At 56.0% G+C, this 13,791-nt stretch overlaps 1 protein-coding gene across 12 annotated transcripts in view; it reads left to right on the top strand.

Annotated features, from left to right (window-relative positions):
* The first annotated feature begins 3,217 nt into the window (after window positions 1–3,217).
* The window catches only part of MROH1 (maestro heat like repeat family member 1), a 70,701-nt gene continuing 60,127 nt past the window's right edge, over window positions 3,218–13,791 (top strand). For 10 of the 12 annotated variants that reach the window (XR_007135636.1, XM_047785482.1, XM_047785480.1 and 7 more), the window contains exon 1: window positions 13,330–13,366. Coding sequence is in view for 11 of the 12 variants with exons in the window: in XM_047785482.1 (XP_047641438.1) it covers window positions 13,345–13,366 (22 nt within the window). In the remaining variant the exon portion in view is untranslated. Of the gene's footprint in view, window positions 3,305–12,199; window positions 12,301–13,288; window positions 13,367–13,791 lie in introns of those variants that run through there. The other 2 variants (XM_047785484.1, XM_047785485.1) reach the window with 2 other exon arrangements.

Raw genomic sequence — 13,791 nt, 5'->3', positions numbered from 1 at the left:
CACAGAAGGAGCTTAGCAGCGCGTTCTTGAGCCCCGACCAACCGGCAAAGCCGAAGACTATGCCGGGCATGCAGCAAGGCGGTGCCAGGGGAAGGAGATCGTGACTCCTAGGAAAGGCTGTGTGCTGGGCCTGGGCGAGCAGGCAAGGCTGGGGTCCAGGCCTCTTAGGAGGGTTGAATGCAGGCCTGGCTGGGGTAAGAGTTGGGTTGGGCTGGGGGCTAGTCTCTCCAGGTGTCTGGGTGGGTGGGTGGGTGGGGCAGCAGGCACCCTCACCAGTTCACGACGCTCGAGTCATGGCAGTGGGTTACGATGCTGACCAGCTGCCAAAGTAGCCGCGGGCCTCCTCCTCCAGCCCCGGGCAGCAGTGGTGGTCAGACATTGCACTGACGTGCTCCCGCAGGGTGCCACGGGCTGCCAGCTCCAGCACCAGCAGGAGCACTGGCCGTTCTCCTAGGCCTCAGACAGCTACACCTGTCAGATCCCCACCTGCCTACTGTCACCCCCTAGGAGGGGCTGTCAAGCGCACTGGATTGGAGTCTTGGGATGGGGTGGGGCTGGAGCATAAGGGTGCCGGGCGGGAGGAGGGTGAACAGGACAGGAACAGGCTGTCGCAGGGGCTCTGTGCCCGTTCAGGTGCTTGTAGGTGGCACTGAATGGCAAGATCTCCCCGGGCAGGGCCTGCGGGAGCAGCACTCCACAGGGGCCTCAGCGGCGGAGCTGACCTTGCTGGCCACCTGTGGGGGTGGAAGCGATGCCTGCGTGAGAGCCACAGCCCCTTGGGGGCGGGATGCGGCCTTTGTGCACCTTGCTGAACTTGGCAGGGGCAAGGCTGGGTGAGCAGCATCCTTGGGGGCCGAGTGGACCTTATCCTCCTGTGTGTATGTGAGTGTGTGCATGTGTGTGTGTTTAGGCCGCACTCGCGGCATAGGGGGGTTCCCAGGCTAGCGGTCAAATCAGAGCTGTACCCGCCAGCCTACACCACAGCCACAGCAACGCAGGATCCAATCCATCTGCAACCTACACCATAGCTCACAGCAACACCAGATCCTTAACCCACTGAGCGAGGCCAGGGAAGGAACCTGCCATCTCATGGTTCCTAGTCGGAGTCGTTAACCACTGAGCCATGATGGGAACTCCCAGATTCATTTTTTTTTAAGAAAGATTTTTTCCCAGTTCCCCAGCAGTTAAAGTTCTGGTGTTGCCACTGTCACAGCATGGGTTCAATCTCTGGTCTGGGAACTTCTGCATACCATGGGCGTGGCCAAGAAAGGTTAAAAAAATTTTTTTTGCCTATACCCATAGCATATGGAAGTTCCCAGGTCAGGGGTCGAAGTGGCGCCACAGCTGCTGGCATATGCCACAGCCATGGCAGTGCAGCATCCAAGCTGCATCTGTGACCTACACCGCAGCTCATGGAAACGCCAGATCCTTAACCTACTGAGTGGGGCCAAGGATTGAACCTCTTTCCTCGCAGATACTAGTCAGATTTGTATCCCACCGGGCCACGATGGGAATGCCTAAAATTTATTATTTATTGAAGTATAGTTGATTTACAATATTGTATTAGTTCTTTTTTTTTTTTTTTCTGCTTTTAGGGCTACAGCCACAGTGTATGGAAATTCTCAGGCTCAGGGTCGAATCAGTGCTATAGCTTCCAGCCTACGCCACAGCCACAGCAATGCAGGATCTGCACTGCATCTGTGACCACCACAGCTCATGGCAATGCCAGATCCTTAACCCACTGAGCAAGGCCAGGGATCGAACCTGCCTTCTCATGGATACCAGTTGCATTTGTTTCCACTGCGCCACAACAGGAACTCCCTATCTTTATTTTTTTGAGGAAACTCCGTAGTGTTCTTCATAGTGGCGGCACCAATTTACATTCCCATCAACAGTGCAGGAGGGCTCCCTTTTCTCCACACCCTCTCCAGTATTTGTTATTTGCAGACCTTTAAAGAATTATTATTTTTACAGCTGCACCTGCAGTATATGGAAGTTCTCAGGCCAGGGGGCCAATCAGAACTGCAGCCGCCAGGGAGTTCCCATCGTGACGCAGTGGTTAACGAATCCGACTAGGAACCATGAGGTTGCGGGTTCGGTCCCTGTCCTTGCTCAGTGGGTTAAGGATCCGGCATTGCCGTGAACTGTGGTGTAGGTCGCAGACACGGCTCAGATCCTGTGTTGCCGTGTCTCTGGGTAGGCTGGCGGCTACAGCTCTGATTAGACCCCTAGCCTGGGAACCTCCATATGCTGCGAGAGTGGCCCAAGAAATGGCAAAGAGACAAAAAAAAAAAAAAAAAAAAGAACTGCAGCTGCCAGCCTATGCCACAGCCACAGCAATGCAGGATCTGAGCTGCGCTGTGACCTACACCACAGCTCACAGCAGTGCCGGATCCTTAACCCACTGAGCGAGGCCAGGGATCCAGCCCACGTCCTCATGGATACCAGTCGGGTTTGTTACCTCCGAGCCGCAAGTGGAACTTCCTTTTTTTTTTTTCTTTTTAATGGCCACACTCACAGCTTACGGAAGTTCCCGAGCTGGGAATCAAACCCCACGGCCTCCGAGAAAACGCCGGATTCTTAACCTACTGCACCACACGGGAACTACAGGACACCTGCTCATCTGGATCCCCACAGTCTGTTGGCCTGCTGAACCTGTGCCTCCCATGCGCATGTATGCGTGTACCTGCTGGCGGAGGGCTTGGGGTCTTTGGGGTGTTTGCTGTGTTCGTGTGTGAGAGATATAGGACTTGACAGTGCCCATGTGTTACCAGGTCAGGCCCACCTGGTGTGTGTACCTGGACAAGTATGTGTTTGCGCGGGGACCGGCTTTGGGCTAATTGGCGCGCTGAGCCCGTGTCCCCGATGCGTCCTTCCGTATGTGGGGCGGTGTCTGTGTGCCAGGACCGTCTGGATGTAAGTGTCGGACAGGGACACAGAGCAGAGCGATAAGGAGGCGGGGTCCCGCAACCGGACGAACGCCTTGCGGCCCACAGGGCGGGGTATTCGCACCCAACAGTCAGGTGCGGATGTCACGGGGCGGCGGTGGCGGGGCCGAGCGCGAGGCGGAGATTGCGCACTCCGGCCCTCTGGGGCTCGGTGGGCGTGGTGGAAAGAGAGAGCGAGCGAGAAGGACGCCCCTCGGACCAATGAGCGCAGACATCGCGTGGAGGCGGGGCCGGGCCGCCGCGCGCCGGGCTGCGGTTGGCAGAGGGCGGCGGGGCGGGCTGTCGCCTGGCCACGCCCACCCCAGGCCGCGGCAGTCGGGAGCGGCGCCCGGGCAGCGGCTGCCGCGGACCTTTAGGTAAACCGCGATCTGGGCCGGCGGTCGGGAGTCGGGGGCCGCTCGGGAGGCCCCCTCGGGGAAGCGTGCGCTGTGGGCCCTGGGGCGGCCCCCTTGTTCAGGCCGCGCGGGAAACCGAGTCAGGGGGCGCCTCTCCAAGGTCACCAGGTGAGCTCGGAAGGGTCCAGGGCGTCGCGGGGCCGAGCCCGCCCCCTTCTCCGGACTCAGGTGCGCCTGGCCCCGCGCGCATCCGGATTCGTCGCGTCACAACCCGGAAGAGCGGCCTGGGAGCCGAGCCGCTCATGTTCTTCCCCACGTCGGCGTGGAACTCTGGGCGCCCGGCCCCCTGCCCGCCCCCTGCAGGGTGGGACTCAGGGTCCCTGGTCTCCGTACCCATCCCCGCCCTGGGGGTCTTTTGGCCCCGAGTCCTAGTGCCTGTCACTTTGCGGAGGCGTGTGGTCCAGGTCCCTGCTTCCCCAGCAGGCTTGCGGGGTTCCTCTCTATGGCAAGCTGAGCCTAAACCCTTAGAGTCGGAAAGGGAAGGGACCATTGCATTCTTTCCATTTTCTCTTTGACATTAGAGGGGGAGGCAGTCCAGAGCAGGGAGGTCATTCGTCCCAAATCCTGAGGATTACTGGCCCCGTAGTGTAGATGGTACAGCTGGAAGGGCTTCAGGAAAGCCAGCTGTCAATTAAGCTGAGAACTAGGTGGTGCTCGGCCAGGGCCTGCCCCCAGTCCCTGGGCTCCTGGGCCCAGTTTGGGGTTCTGATTTTCCTGCAGCGCCACCACAGCTGTAATGCAGTGGCAGGGCCTGAGAAGAGGGCTCTGTGGGCACCCACAGCTCCAATCTACACACTTGCCGGAGGTTCCCCTTTGCCAGCCTGGCAGGGTGGGGGCAGGGAGGCACCAAGGGGGGTGGGGGCTAGAGCAGCTGTCTGGTGGGGAGGCATGTGGGGTTGGGGGTGGAGCCAACTTGGAGGGGACAGTTCTGGAGGCAGGAGCCACGGTGGGAAGGGATGGTGGTAGAGGTGGAGAAGGGGGTGTCAGTGGGCCACTGTGGGGTGTGCGGAGGGAGATGGAGGACCAGGAGGGGTGATGCTGGCTCCTGACTTAGACCCCTGAGTGCATGATGACACAGGAAGAGGCCGGTGAGGTGGGGGCCGGGGAGAAGTCGGTGGGGAAGACAGCGCTAGCCCTGTCAGATGTGCGTGCTGGAGACGATCCAGATGGACGTGGCCAGCAGGCCCTGGGCCCCAGGAGACCCCTGTCGTCAGTGGTGGGACACTTCACTGGTAGCATGATTGATATGTGGTTGCCCCTACAGTCCGGACAGCCGAGGGGCTGTCGGCAGGGTCTTTGACCGTCATAGCTCCAGTGAGCACGTGTCTCTGGTCTCTCTTTGGTGTCAGTGTGAAATGGCCTGGAGTTGAGCTGTCTTGGTTACCTTGAAACCAAGGTCCAGGCTGCGGCAGACTGTTGGAACCTGCATCTTGCTGTTTCTCACTCCCCCAGGGCTGTTTGCTGCCTGCTGAGGGCCCTGGTGGATCAGAGGGAAAGCCCGTGGGCTGCTTGCTGGCTGTTTTCACAACTATCACATGTGCCTGGAAGCAGGTGTCTGTGCTTAGTTCAGATCCAGGGTCCACCGAGGCCCAGGTGAGCAGTGGAGTTGCTGCTGGTTAGCGGGAGCCAGTCCTGGTTGAGTCCTGCCGCACTGCTTACCAGCTGCTAAGTGTCCTCTCAGACATGCTTGGCTGTGGCTGTGCAGATTAAAGGAGATGGCGCCTCTAAGGTATTAACTGCGGGATGTGGGGGTGTGTGGGGGGCCCTTCCAGACCCTTCCCCCATGGAGTGCTGTGCCTTCTGTACTGTGCTCACAGGTCTGTCTGCTCCGTGGAGGGCAGGGTCTGGGCTGCCATCCCTCTGGCCTGCGGCAGGGGCAGCTGGTGGAAGCTTTCAAAGCCAGTCAAGGCCAGCTCTTCAGTCACTACTAAGGCAGCTGATGCCTTTTCCCAGGGCTTGGTTTTTGAAAAGTCTAACTAGATCCCTGATTGACAGACGTGTTTTTTCTAACACCGTGAACTCACGTAAGGGCTTCTGTAGACAGACACCCATTTGGGCTTGTCGGGGACCCTCCACAGGCTCTGCTGGCTGTCCTTCCCTGTGTGGTGGCCACAGCACTGATGACATCTGGTGCCGGCAGAGTGCAGCTGTGTGCCAGGCCTCATCCCAGCCTTTCACTGGTGACGCGGGGAGAGCCGAGTCTGGGGCTCACCGGCTGGGCGCTGCCTGCTGCCGGTTTCCTGTAGGTCCTGTTGTGTAGGGAGCTCCTTTACATGTTATTCTAGACCCACTAGCCTCTTGTCATTTCTATTGCGACAGACTCGTCCCATCTGGTCCTTTATTTACTTTATGCTCCGCTGAGGCTGGGTGAGGTATGAGCACATAGGGTTGTGGGCATGGGTGTGTGTGTGTATGGATGTGGTTTTCAAGTGATGTATGCTTTTGACTTTCGGAAATTAAAAAATTTTATGTGGTCCAGCTGAACGGTGTTCGTCAAAGCGCACGAGCTTTTGTGTCTGGCTTAGAAAACCCTTTCCTATGCCAAGACTATATACTGTCTTCACTTAGGACGTACGTTTCATTTTCACATCTAGCATTTATTTGGGGAAGACTGATTTTTTTCCCCTAAGTGCCTCGACGCTATTTATTGGCTAATCTGTCTTTTCTAAAACATCTCTTTATTATTTAAAATCCTGCCTTTCTTCTCCTTCCTCACTGGTGTTTATTTCTGGACTTTTTATGCAGTTCTGTTGATCTGCGCATCTCACAACAGTAGCACAGTTTAATTACAGTAGCCTTTTAATACACTTAACATAAGCCAGGACAAATCCCCGCTTTCATATACTTTTCAAAGTTTAGTTGCCTATTGTTGTATGCTGATTCTTCCGTATGAACTTGGAGCCGTTTCATCAAGTTCCCTCCAGTATTCTGATTTACATATTTATAGATTAAGGAAAATTGACAGTTTTATAGTACTGAGGCTTATAGGAGGATTTTTTTTTAATTTTTAATTAAAAAAAAATTTTTTTTGGAGTTCCCATCATGGTGCAGCAGAAACAAATCCAGCTAGGAACCATGAGGTTGCAGGTTCGATCCCTGGCCTTGCTCAGTGGGTTAAGGATCCGGCGTTGCTGTCAGCTGTGGTGTAGGTCGCAGATGCGGCTCAGATCTGGCGTGGCTGTGGCTGTGGGGTAGGCCGGCAGCGACAGCTCTGATGAGACCCCTCGCCTGGGAACCTTCATATGCCACAGGTATGGCCCTAAAAAGACAAAAAAAAAATTTTTTTTAATGGCCACACCCGTGGTATATGAATTTTCTGGGCTAGGGATTGTATCTGAGCTGCAGCTGAGCCCTACACCACAGCTGTGGCAATGCCAGATCATTTAACCCACTGCATCAGGCTGGGGATAGAACCGGTGCTGCTGCAATCAGATTCTTTTTTTTTTTTTTTTTCTTTTTTGGGCTGCATCTGTGGCATACGGACGTTCCCAGGTCTAGGGTCAAGTAAGAGCTGTAGCTGAGGCCCACATCACAGCCATGGTCACGCCGGACCTGAGCCACATCTGTGACCTATGCTGTAGCTTGTGGCAACAGCACATCCTTAACCCACTGAGCCAGGCCAGGGAGCACCCTCATCCTCACAGAGACTAGTCCAGTTTTTATCCTGCTGAGCCACAGCGGGAACTCCTGCAGTCGGATTCTTAACCCACTGTGCCACAGCAGGAGCTCCTCCGGGAGGACTTTCTTTTCCTTCAGTGAACTGTTTGGTTTTTGGTTTTTGGTTTTTGTTGCACCCACAGCGTATGGAAGGAAGTTCCCTGGCCAGGGATTGCAGTGACCTGAGCTGGATCCTTAAGCTCCATACCATAGTGGGAACTCCACAGTTTTTTTTAATTGTACGCAAACTCAAGATATAAATCAGAACTTCCCTCCTGCTCAGGGTGCTCTGAAGGCGACCGGCACATAGAAATGTGACTCTGGTGCTGACCCCTTGTGCACTCGGGGCCCCGGGGCTGCGGGAATGCTGGATGGCTTGGCTCGGCGCGGGGGGGGAGGGCGCCGAGTTTGGTAGAGAAATTGGCCCTAGAGGAATGAGTGGGTTTCCCGCGGTACAGAGGGCAGAGCAGGGCACACGTGGGGAGGACAGCAGAAGCAGAAGTACCAGAGCCCAAGCCCTGGCCCGCGAGGCTCAGGTGCCGGGACATCTGCCACCTGAGGGGCGCGAGAGAAGCAGAGAGAAGCTGGGACTGGGCTGCAGCAGCCCTTGGTGAAGGTGTCGGTTTGATGCTGCGGGCAGCGGTGAGGACTGATGGGCAGCGGTGTGGCATGATGTGACCTGTTCGACTAAGGTCACACTCCCAGCGTGGACGAAGTGGCCACGCACGGCAGGTTAGGCGAGGTGGCCACCAGGGAAGGGTCTCAGTGAGGGAGCAGGGCACCTGCTTCCGGATGCGAGGGCTGCAAGCGAGGTGAGGAGGGTGACCGGGCAGGGAGCCGGCCTTCATCGCCAGGTGTCTGCCGCTGAGTGGCGCCCCCTAGTGGTGCTCACCTGTCATCCGTCCCTTAGCGGGTGTTCAAAGAGCAGTTGGAGTTCCCGTCGTGGCGCAGTGGTTAACGAATCCGACTAGGAACCATGAGGTTGCGGGTTCAGTCCCTGCCCTTGCTCAGTGGGTTAACGATCTGGTGTGGCCGTGAGCTGTGGTGTAGGTTGCAGACGCGGCTCGGATCCTGCGTTGCTGTGGCTCTGGCGTAGGCCGGTGGCTGCAGCTCCGATTCGACCCCTAGCCTGGGAATCTCCATGTGCCGTGGGAGCGGCCGAAAGAAATAGCAAAAAAAAAAAAAAAAAAGACAAAGAGCAGTTGTTGCATGAATTTATTTCAGTTTATGAGGCGTCTCTTTTACAGATTTTGCTTTCAGTGTCAGGGCGGTTTTCTTCTGTGCTTCTTTTCAGATGTTTTATAGTTTTAAGTTTTGGATTTAGGTCTCTGAATCCTTCTGAGTTTTTGTGGTGGTGTGAGGTACAGGCTGGAGTTTATTTCATGGGGATGTCCAGTTGTTCGGTACTGTTTGTTGAAAGACTCTCAGTTCTCCGCTCAGTTGCCTTTGGACCTTTGTCGAAAATCAATTAGCCATATACATCTTAAAGTCCGGTAGTGTAATCTCTCTAATTTTGTTTTGTTTTGCTTTTTTCAGAGTTGTCTTGGCTCCTCTGGGACCTTTGCATTTCTGTATGAATTTTCTTTTTTCTTTTTTTTGGCCACACCCGTGTCACGTGGAAGTTCCCGGGCCAGGGGTTGAACCCACGCCATAGTGGTGACGCAAGCTGCTGCAGTGACAACGCCAGATCCTTAACCTGCGGTACCACAAGTGCACACCTCCACATGAATTTCTTTTTTCTTTTTATGGTCACACTGTGGCACATGGATGCTCCTGGGCTAGGGATCGCGCTGGAGTTGCAGCTGTGACCTATGCCACAGCCACGGGAGCACTGCATCCGACTTGCATCTTCAACCCACACTGCAGCTTGCAGGAGCGCCAGATACTTAATCCACTGAGGGAGGCCAGAACTTGAACCCACATCCCCAGAGAGACAGGGTTGGGTTCTTAACTGGCTGGGCCACCGAGGAACTCCTCTGTGGATGTGGTCAGTGTCGGTAGATGTTTCATGGGCTGCCGAGGAGCGGAGCGCTCCCTAAGTACCACCTCCATCCAGATGGCCCTTGGCGTCCGTCAGGTCCTCCGAACCCTGCTGAGCTTCTGCACACCTGTGCTCACACCGCACGCAGGGGCGTTCGAGCCTCTACCCTAGTTCAGCGTTGTCTGTTTCCCCTTGCCTTTTTCTTAGTGGTGCCTTGGTGTATCTCGAAGCTCTGTTATTAGGTACGTAGCTGTTAGGATTGTAGTGTCTCTGAAATCTACGCTCTGTGATATTAATACAGTCACTCCAACTGTTTTATGACTAGTGTAGCCTCAGGTGTCATTTCCCATTCTTTGACTTTAACCTCATTCTGTTAATATATTCAGTCTTGCCTGCAGTGTGTGTGTGTGTGTTGTCTTTTTAGGGCCGCATCTGCAGCAGATGGAGGTTCCCAGGCTAGGGGTCTCATCGGAGCTGTTGCTGCCGGCCTACACCACAGCCACAGCAACGCAGGATCCAAGCCCCGTCTGTGACCCCCACCACAGAACAGGGCAATGCCAGATCCTTAACCCACTGAGCAAGGCCAAGGATCGAACCCACAACCTCTTGGCTCCTACTCGGATTTGTTAGCCGCTGAGCCACAACGGGAACTCTTTTTTTTTTTTTTTGTCTCTTGAGGGGTTTCTTTTCTTTCTTTCTTTCCTTTTCTTTTTTTTTTTTTTTTGACTTTTTGTCTTTTCTAGGGCCGCTCCCGTGGCATATGAGGTTCCCAAGCTAGGGATCTAATTGGACCTGTAGCCACCGGCCTACGCCAGAGCCACAACAACACAGGATCCGAGCCTCGTCTGCAACCTACACCACAGGTCACAGCAACGCCGGATCCTTAACCCACTGAGCAAGGGATCGAACCTGGAACCTCATGGTTCCCAGTTGGATTTGTTAACCACTGCGCCACGACGGGAACTCCCTTGAGCGGTTTCCTGAATACATGAATGTTCCTGTAAATGTCCCTATCTAGGGAGTTCCCACTCTGGCGTAGCGGAAAGGAATCTGACTAGTATCCTTGAGGATGAGGGTTCATTCCTGGTCTCACTCAGTGTGTCGGGGATCTGGCGTGGCTGTGGCTGTGGCTGTGGCTGTGGCTGTGGCGTAGGCCAGCAGCTGTAGCTCTGATTCAACCCCTAGCCTGAGAACCTCCATATGCAAAAAAAAAAAAAAAAAAAAGTCCTTATCTAGAGTTCCTGTCGTGGCACAGTGGAAACAAATCCGACTGGGAACCATGAGGTTGCATGTTCGATCCTGGCCTTGCTCAGTGGGTTGAGGGTCTGGTGTTGCCGTGAGCTGTGGTGTAGGTTGCAGATGCGGCTTGGATCCCGCGTTGCTGTGGCTGTGGTGTAGGCCGGGGGCTACAGTTCCGATTGGACCCCTAGGCTGGGGACCTCCACATGCTGCAGGTGTGGACCTAAAAGCAAAAAAAAGCAAGTCCTCATCTGCTAATTCTTTCCTCCGAGCTGTTATTCATTGCTTCCTCCTCATTATGGGTTGCGTTTCTTGCTTCTTTGTGTGCCTGGTGATTTTTAAGTTAGTGTCAGATATTGTTCTTTTACTGTGTTGATCCCAGATGTTTTGGGTTTCTTTTGTTATTCTTGGGCCTTGTGTTGAGCTGGGAACAGGGCTTTCAGCTTTGTTAGGTGAAACCGGGATGGCATTTAGTCTAGGGCTCGTGTCCCTCCTGGAGCCCTGTGAGTTGTCACCCTCCTCCACCGTCCCCATTGCTGGGAGCAGAATCTTTCCTGGCCCACTGCAAGCTCCAGGGATTGTTTTCCTTTTTTTGGGGGGGGGGGGTGGTACCTGCAGCACATGGAGGTTCCCAGGCTAGGGGTCCAATCGGAGCTGCAGCTGCCGGCCTACACCACAGCCACAGCAACTCGGGATCCGAGCCACGTCTGCGACCTACACCACAGCTCACGGCAACACCAGATCCTTAATCCACGGAGCGAGGCCGGGGATCAAACCCGCGTCCTCATGGTTCCTCGTCGATTTACTTCGGCCGCGCCAGGACAGAATTGCCTCGGGGGCTCTTGAGGTCAGAAGTCTGACGTGGCTCTCACTGGGCTAAACCCGGGGCCTGGTGGGGCTGTGCTCCTTTCTGGGAAGGATCTGTTTCCGGCCGTTCTAGATCGTTGGCAGATTTGGTTCTTGGTGGCTCTAGGACCGCGAGGCCCCCTTTTCTTGCTGAGGGTTGGCCCCAGCTTTTAGAGGTTACCCACACTTCTCCGCCCAGGGCCTCCTTCCTCGATCTTCGGGGCCGGCCACGCCCATGCGGTGGGTTCTCCCCCTTCTTCTGTCTCATCTCTGAGGCGGCTGGGAACGCCTCTCTGCCTTTAGGGACTTAGCTGGAAGAGTTCCCTGTGCGTGCTGCAGGCGTGGGGAGAACCAAACAAAAAAGGCATGTGAGTAGGCCCACCTGCTCCGTCCCTTTTGTCCGGTGTGGTGACACGTTCAGGTTCTGGACACGAGGGTGGGCATCTTGGGGACATTGTTCTGTGCCCAGCCCTGGCCAGTCGGTCAGCTGAGTGGCCCGGGGCCCCTGGGCAGGCCTGTGGAGTTCCCTGTGGTACCAGAGCCTGCAAGCTCCAGCAGCACCGGGTCTCCCGAGAGGCCCCGTCCTCCTCTGCGACGCAGGCGCAGCGCCAGCCCTCCTGGCGGTGACCAGAGCCGTCTCAGGCTTGTGCGTCCTTTATTTCCAGGCGTCCACCAGCCACAGATCTCTGGTTTCGTGGGTTTTGTCCAGCTTTTCAGGGGCTTAGGCGGAGACGGCAGACGTCCCGCTGACTGATGCTTGTCTGCTCCCGTTGGAGCGGGGCGAGCCGAGCTATGTGCCCGGGTGAAGGGCGCTCCAAACGTGTGGGGCTGGAGCTGGTCAGCCCTGTTGTTCTGAGGCCCTGGAGGAAGGCAGCTGTGGGTCTTCACAGGGCAGGGACGGGCTGTGGCCTTGCACACGCGATCTGGGCGCTCAGGATGCGGGTTCTGTGAGCCCGAGTGCCCGCCTCTGCGAAGTGTCACCGGCCCTCTGGAGCCTGCGGCCAGCGTGCCTCATACCCGCCCGGCGGCTCTGGCGTTTTCAGCCCTTTGCCTCTTCAGAGGTGGGGACTTGCCTTTGTGCTCCACTGCCAATGGAATGTGCTTTTATTCCTTGTTTTCCGTGTTACTTTTAGATGCTTTCCAGGAAGAGAGGGGACACCTTGCTGATGCCACCGTCCTCAAACCAGTCTTCTCCACCTGCCTGCTGTCTGCCCGGGATTCCTGGAACCTTCTGGTCTGCTAATTTGATCTTTTCCTGCTTTCTGGTGCTCTTGTGGGTTAATGCTCTTAAAACACGTATCTTTTCTTTCATCTCACTGGGGTTTTGGTGGGGCGGGTCAGTGAATGCTTGGGACAAGCCTGCCCTCCGGATCTCGGATTCTCGCTTATTTTCAGCCCCACTGCCTCGCACGCATCCTGTGGCTTGTCCCTCTGCCTCCTTCCTGTGGGTGTCGGCTCACCAAGCAGGTCCTCCCGCTCAGGAGCAGGGCCTGGCCTCTCCTTTGCGGGTTGTGCCTTGTGTGGACGAGCTGTGATCAGGGCGTGAAGGGCAGGGCAGGTGCCCGCTGGTGGGGGACACGGTGCCTCACGGGCCCTGAGAGTGTGACTTCACGCGGGGAGGGGAGGTACTTGCGTATTTTGTGGGCTTTATTCTTGAGCCCCTCTGCTGCAAGTGGTGCTCGAAAGCTGTGACTCTCGATTCCTGTGGCCCGTTTGGTTGGTTTCAGGCTCCAGAGATCATGCCAGACCCTGGGCTGCCCGTCCAGCCTCTCTCATTTAATGCTGTGCACGTATTCTCAGACATGGGGTGTCCCGGCCCTGCAGCGGTCAAGGCCATTGTTCTGGCCCCGGAGAGAAGCTCCCTGCTCTGCACAGTCTGTCAGCGACCCCGGGCCTTACCTGTGCCCTCTCTTCTTCCCAGAGTGAAGGAACATGCTGTCGTGCAGGCAGTGACCACGCTTGCCCAGGCCACCGGGGCCCAACCAGGCCGCGGCCTTGTGTGCTTACCCCACTTGGGCGGGGCTGGGGGTGCTGGGGTGGAGGAGAGCGGGAAGCTGCTGAGGGGCTGGTGCCTCTTGTCCTGCACGAGCAATTCGGCCGGAGTGTGGCAGAGAGAGTTCCCGGGAACAGGCTTGTTCCAGCCTCGTGTCTAACCCAGCATGCTCACTTCCCGAAAACCGAGGAGGCTCATGACTGCCGCGCTGCTCTCTTGGTTACTCCAGGTTGGAGGAGATCTGTCCACGCTCACACTGGGCGAGAGGAAGCCAAGACCACAGCCATGAGCGAGTCACACGTGCAGAGTGAGTGCAGGGGCTTGGCACCCTCCCTGTGCACGGGACGCAGAGGAGCCCGTGACATCAAATAAGTGTGCTTTGAAGGATTGATAGTCACGTGAACACACCTCTCTGTTGTCATTAAAAAAAGAACAGAAAGGAGTTCCCGTCGTGGTGCAGTGGAAACGAATCTGACTAGCATCCATGAGGATGCAGGATCGATTCCTGCCCTGCTCAGTGGGTTAAGGATCCGGCGTTGCCGTGAGCTGTGGCTCTAGGTCGCAGACACAGCTCAGATCCCACGTTGCTGTGGCCATGGCGTAGGCCGGCAGCTGCAGCTCCGTTTCGGTCCCTAGCCTGGGAACCTCTGTATGCCACGGGTTCAGCCCTAAAAAAGACAAAAAAAAAAGACAAAAAAAGAAAGAAAGAAAAAGAAAGAAAAGAAAAGAGAA

Source organism: Phacochoerus africanus, chromosome 6, assembly GCF_016906955.1.
Source record: "Phacochoerus africanus isolate WHEZ1 chromosome 6, ROS_Pafr_v1, whole genome shotgun sequence".
Classification (NCBI taxonomy): Eukaryota; Metazoa; Chordata; class Mammalia; order Artiodactyla; family Suidae; genus Phacochoerus; species Phacochoerus africanus.
The sequence above is the reverse complement of the archived record's forward strand: the minus strand, read 5'-3'. Positions and strand labels throughout refer to the sequence as shown.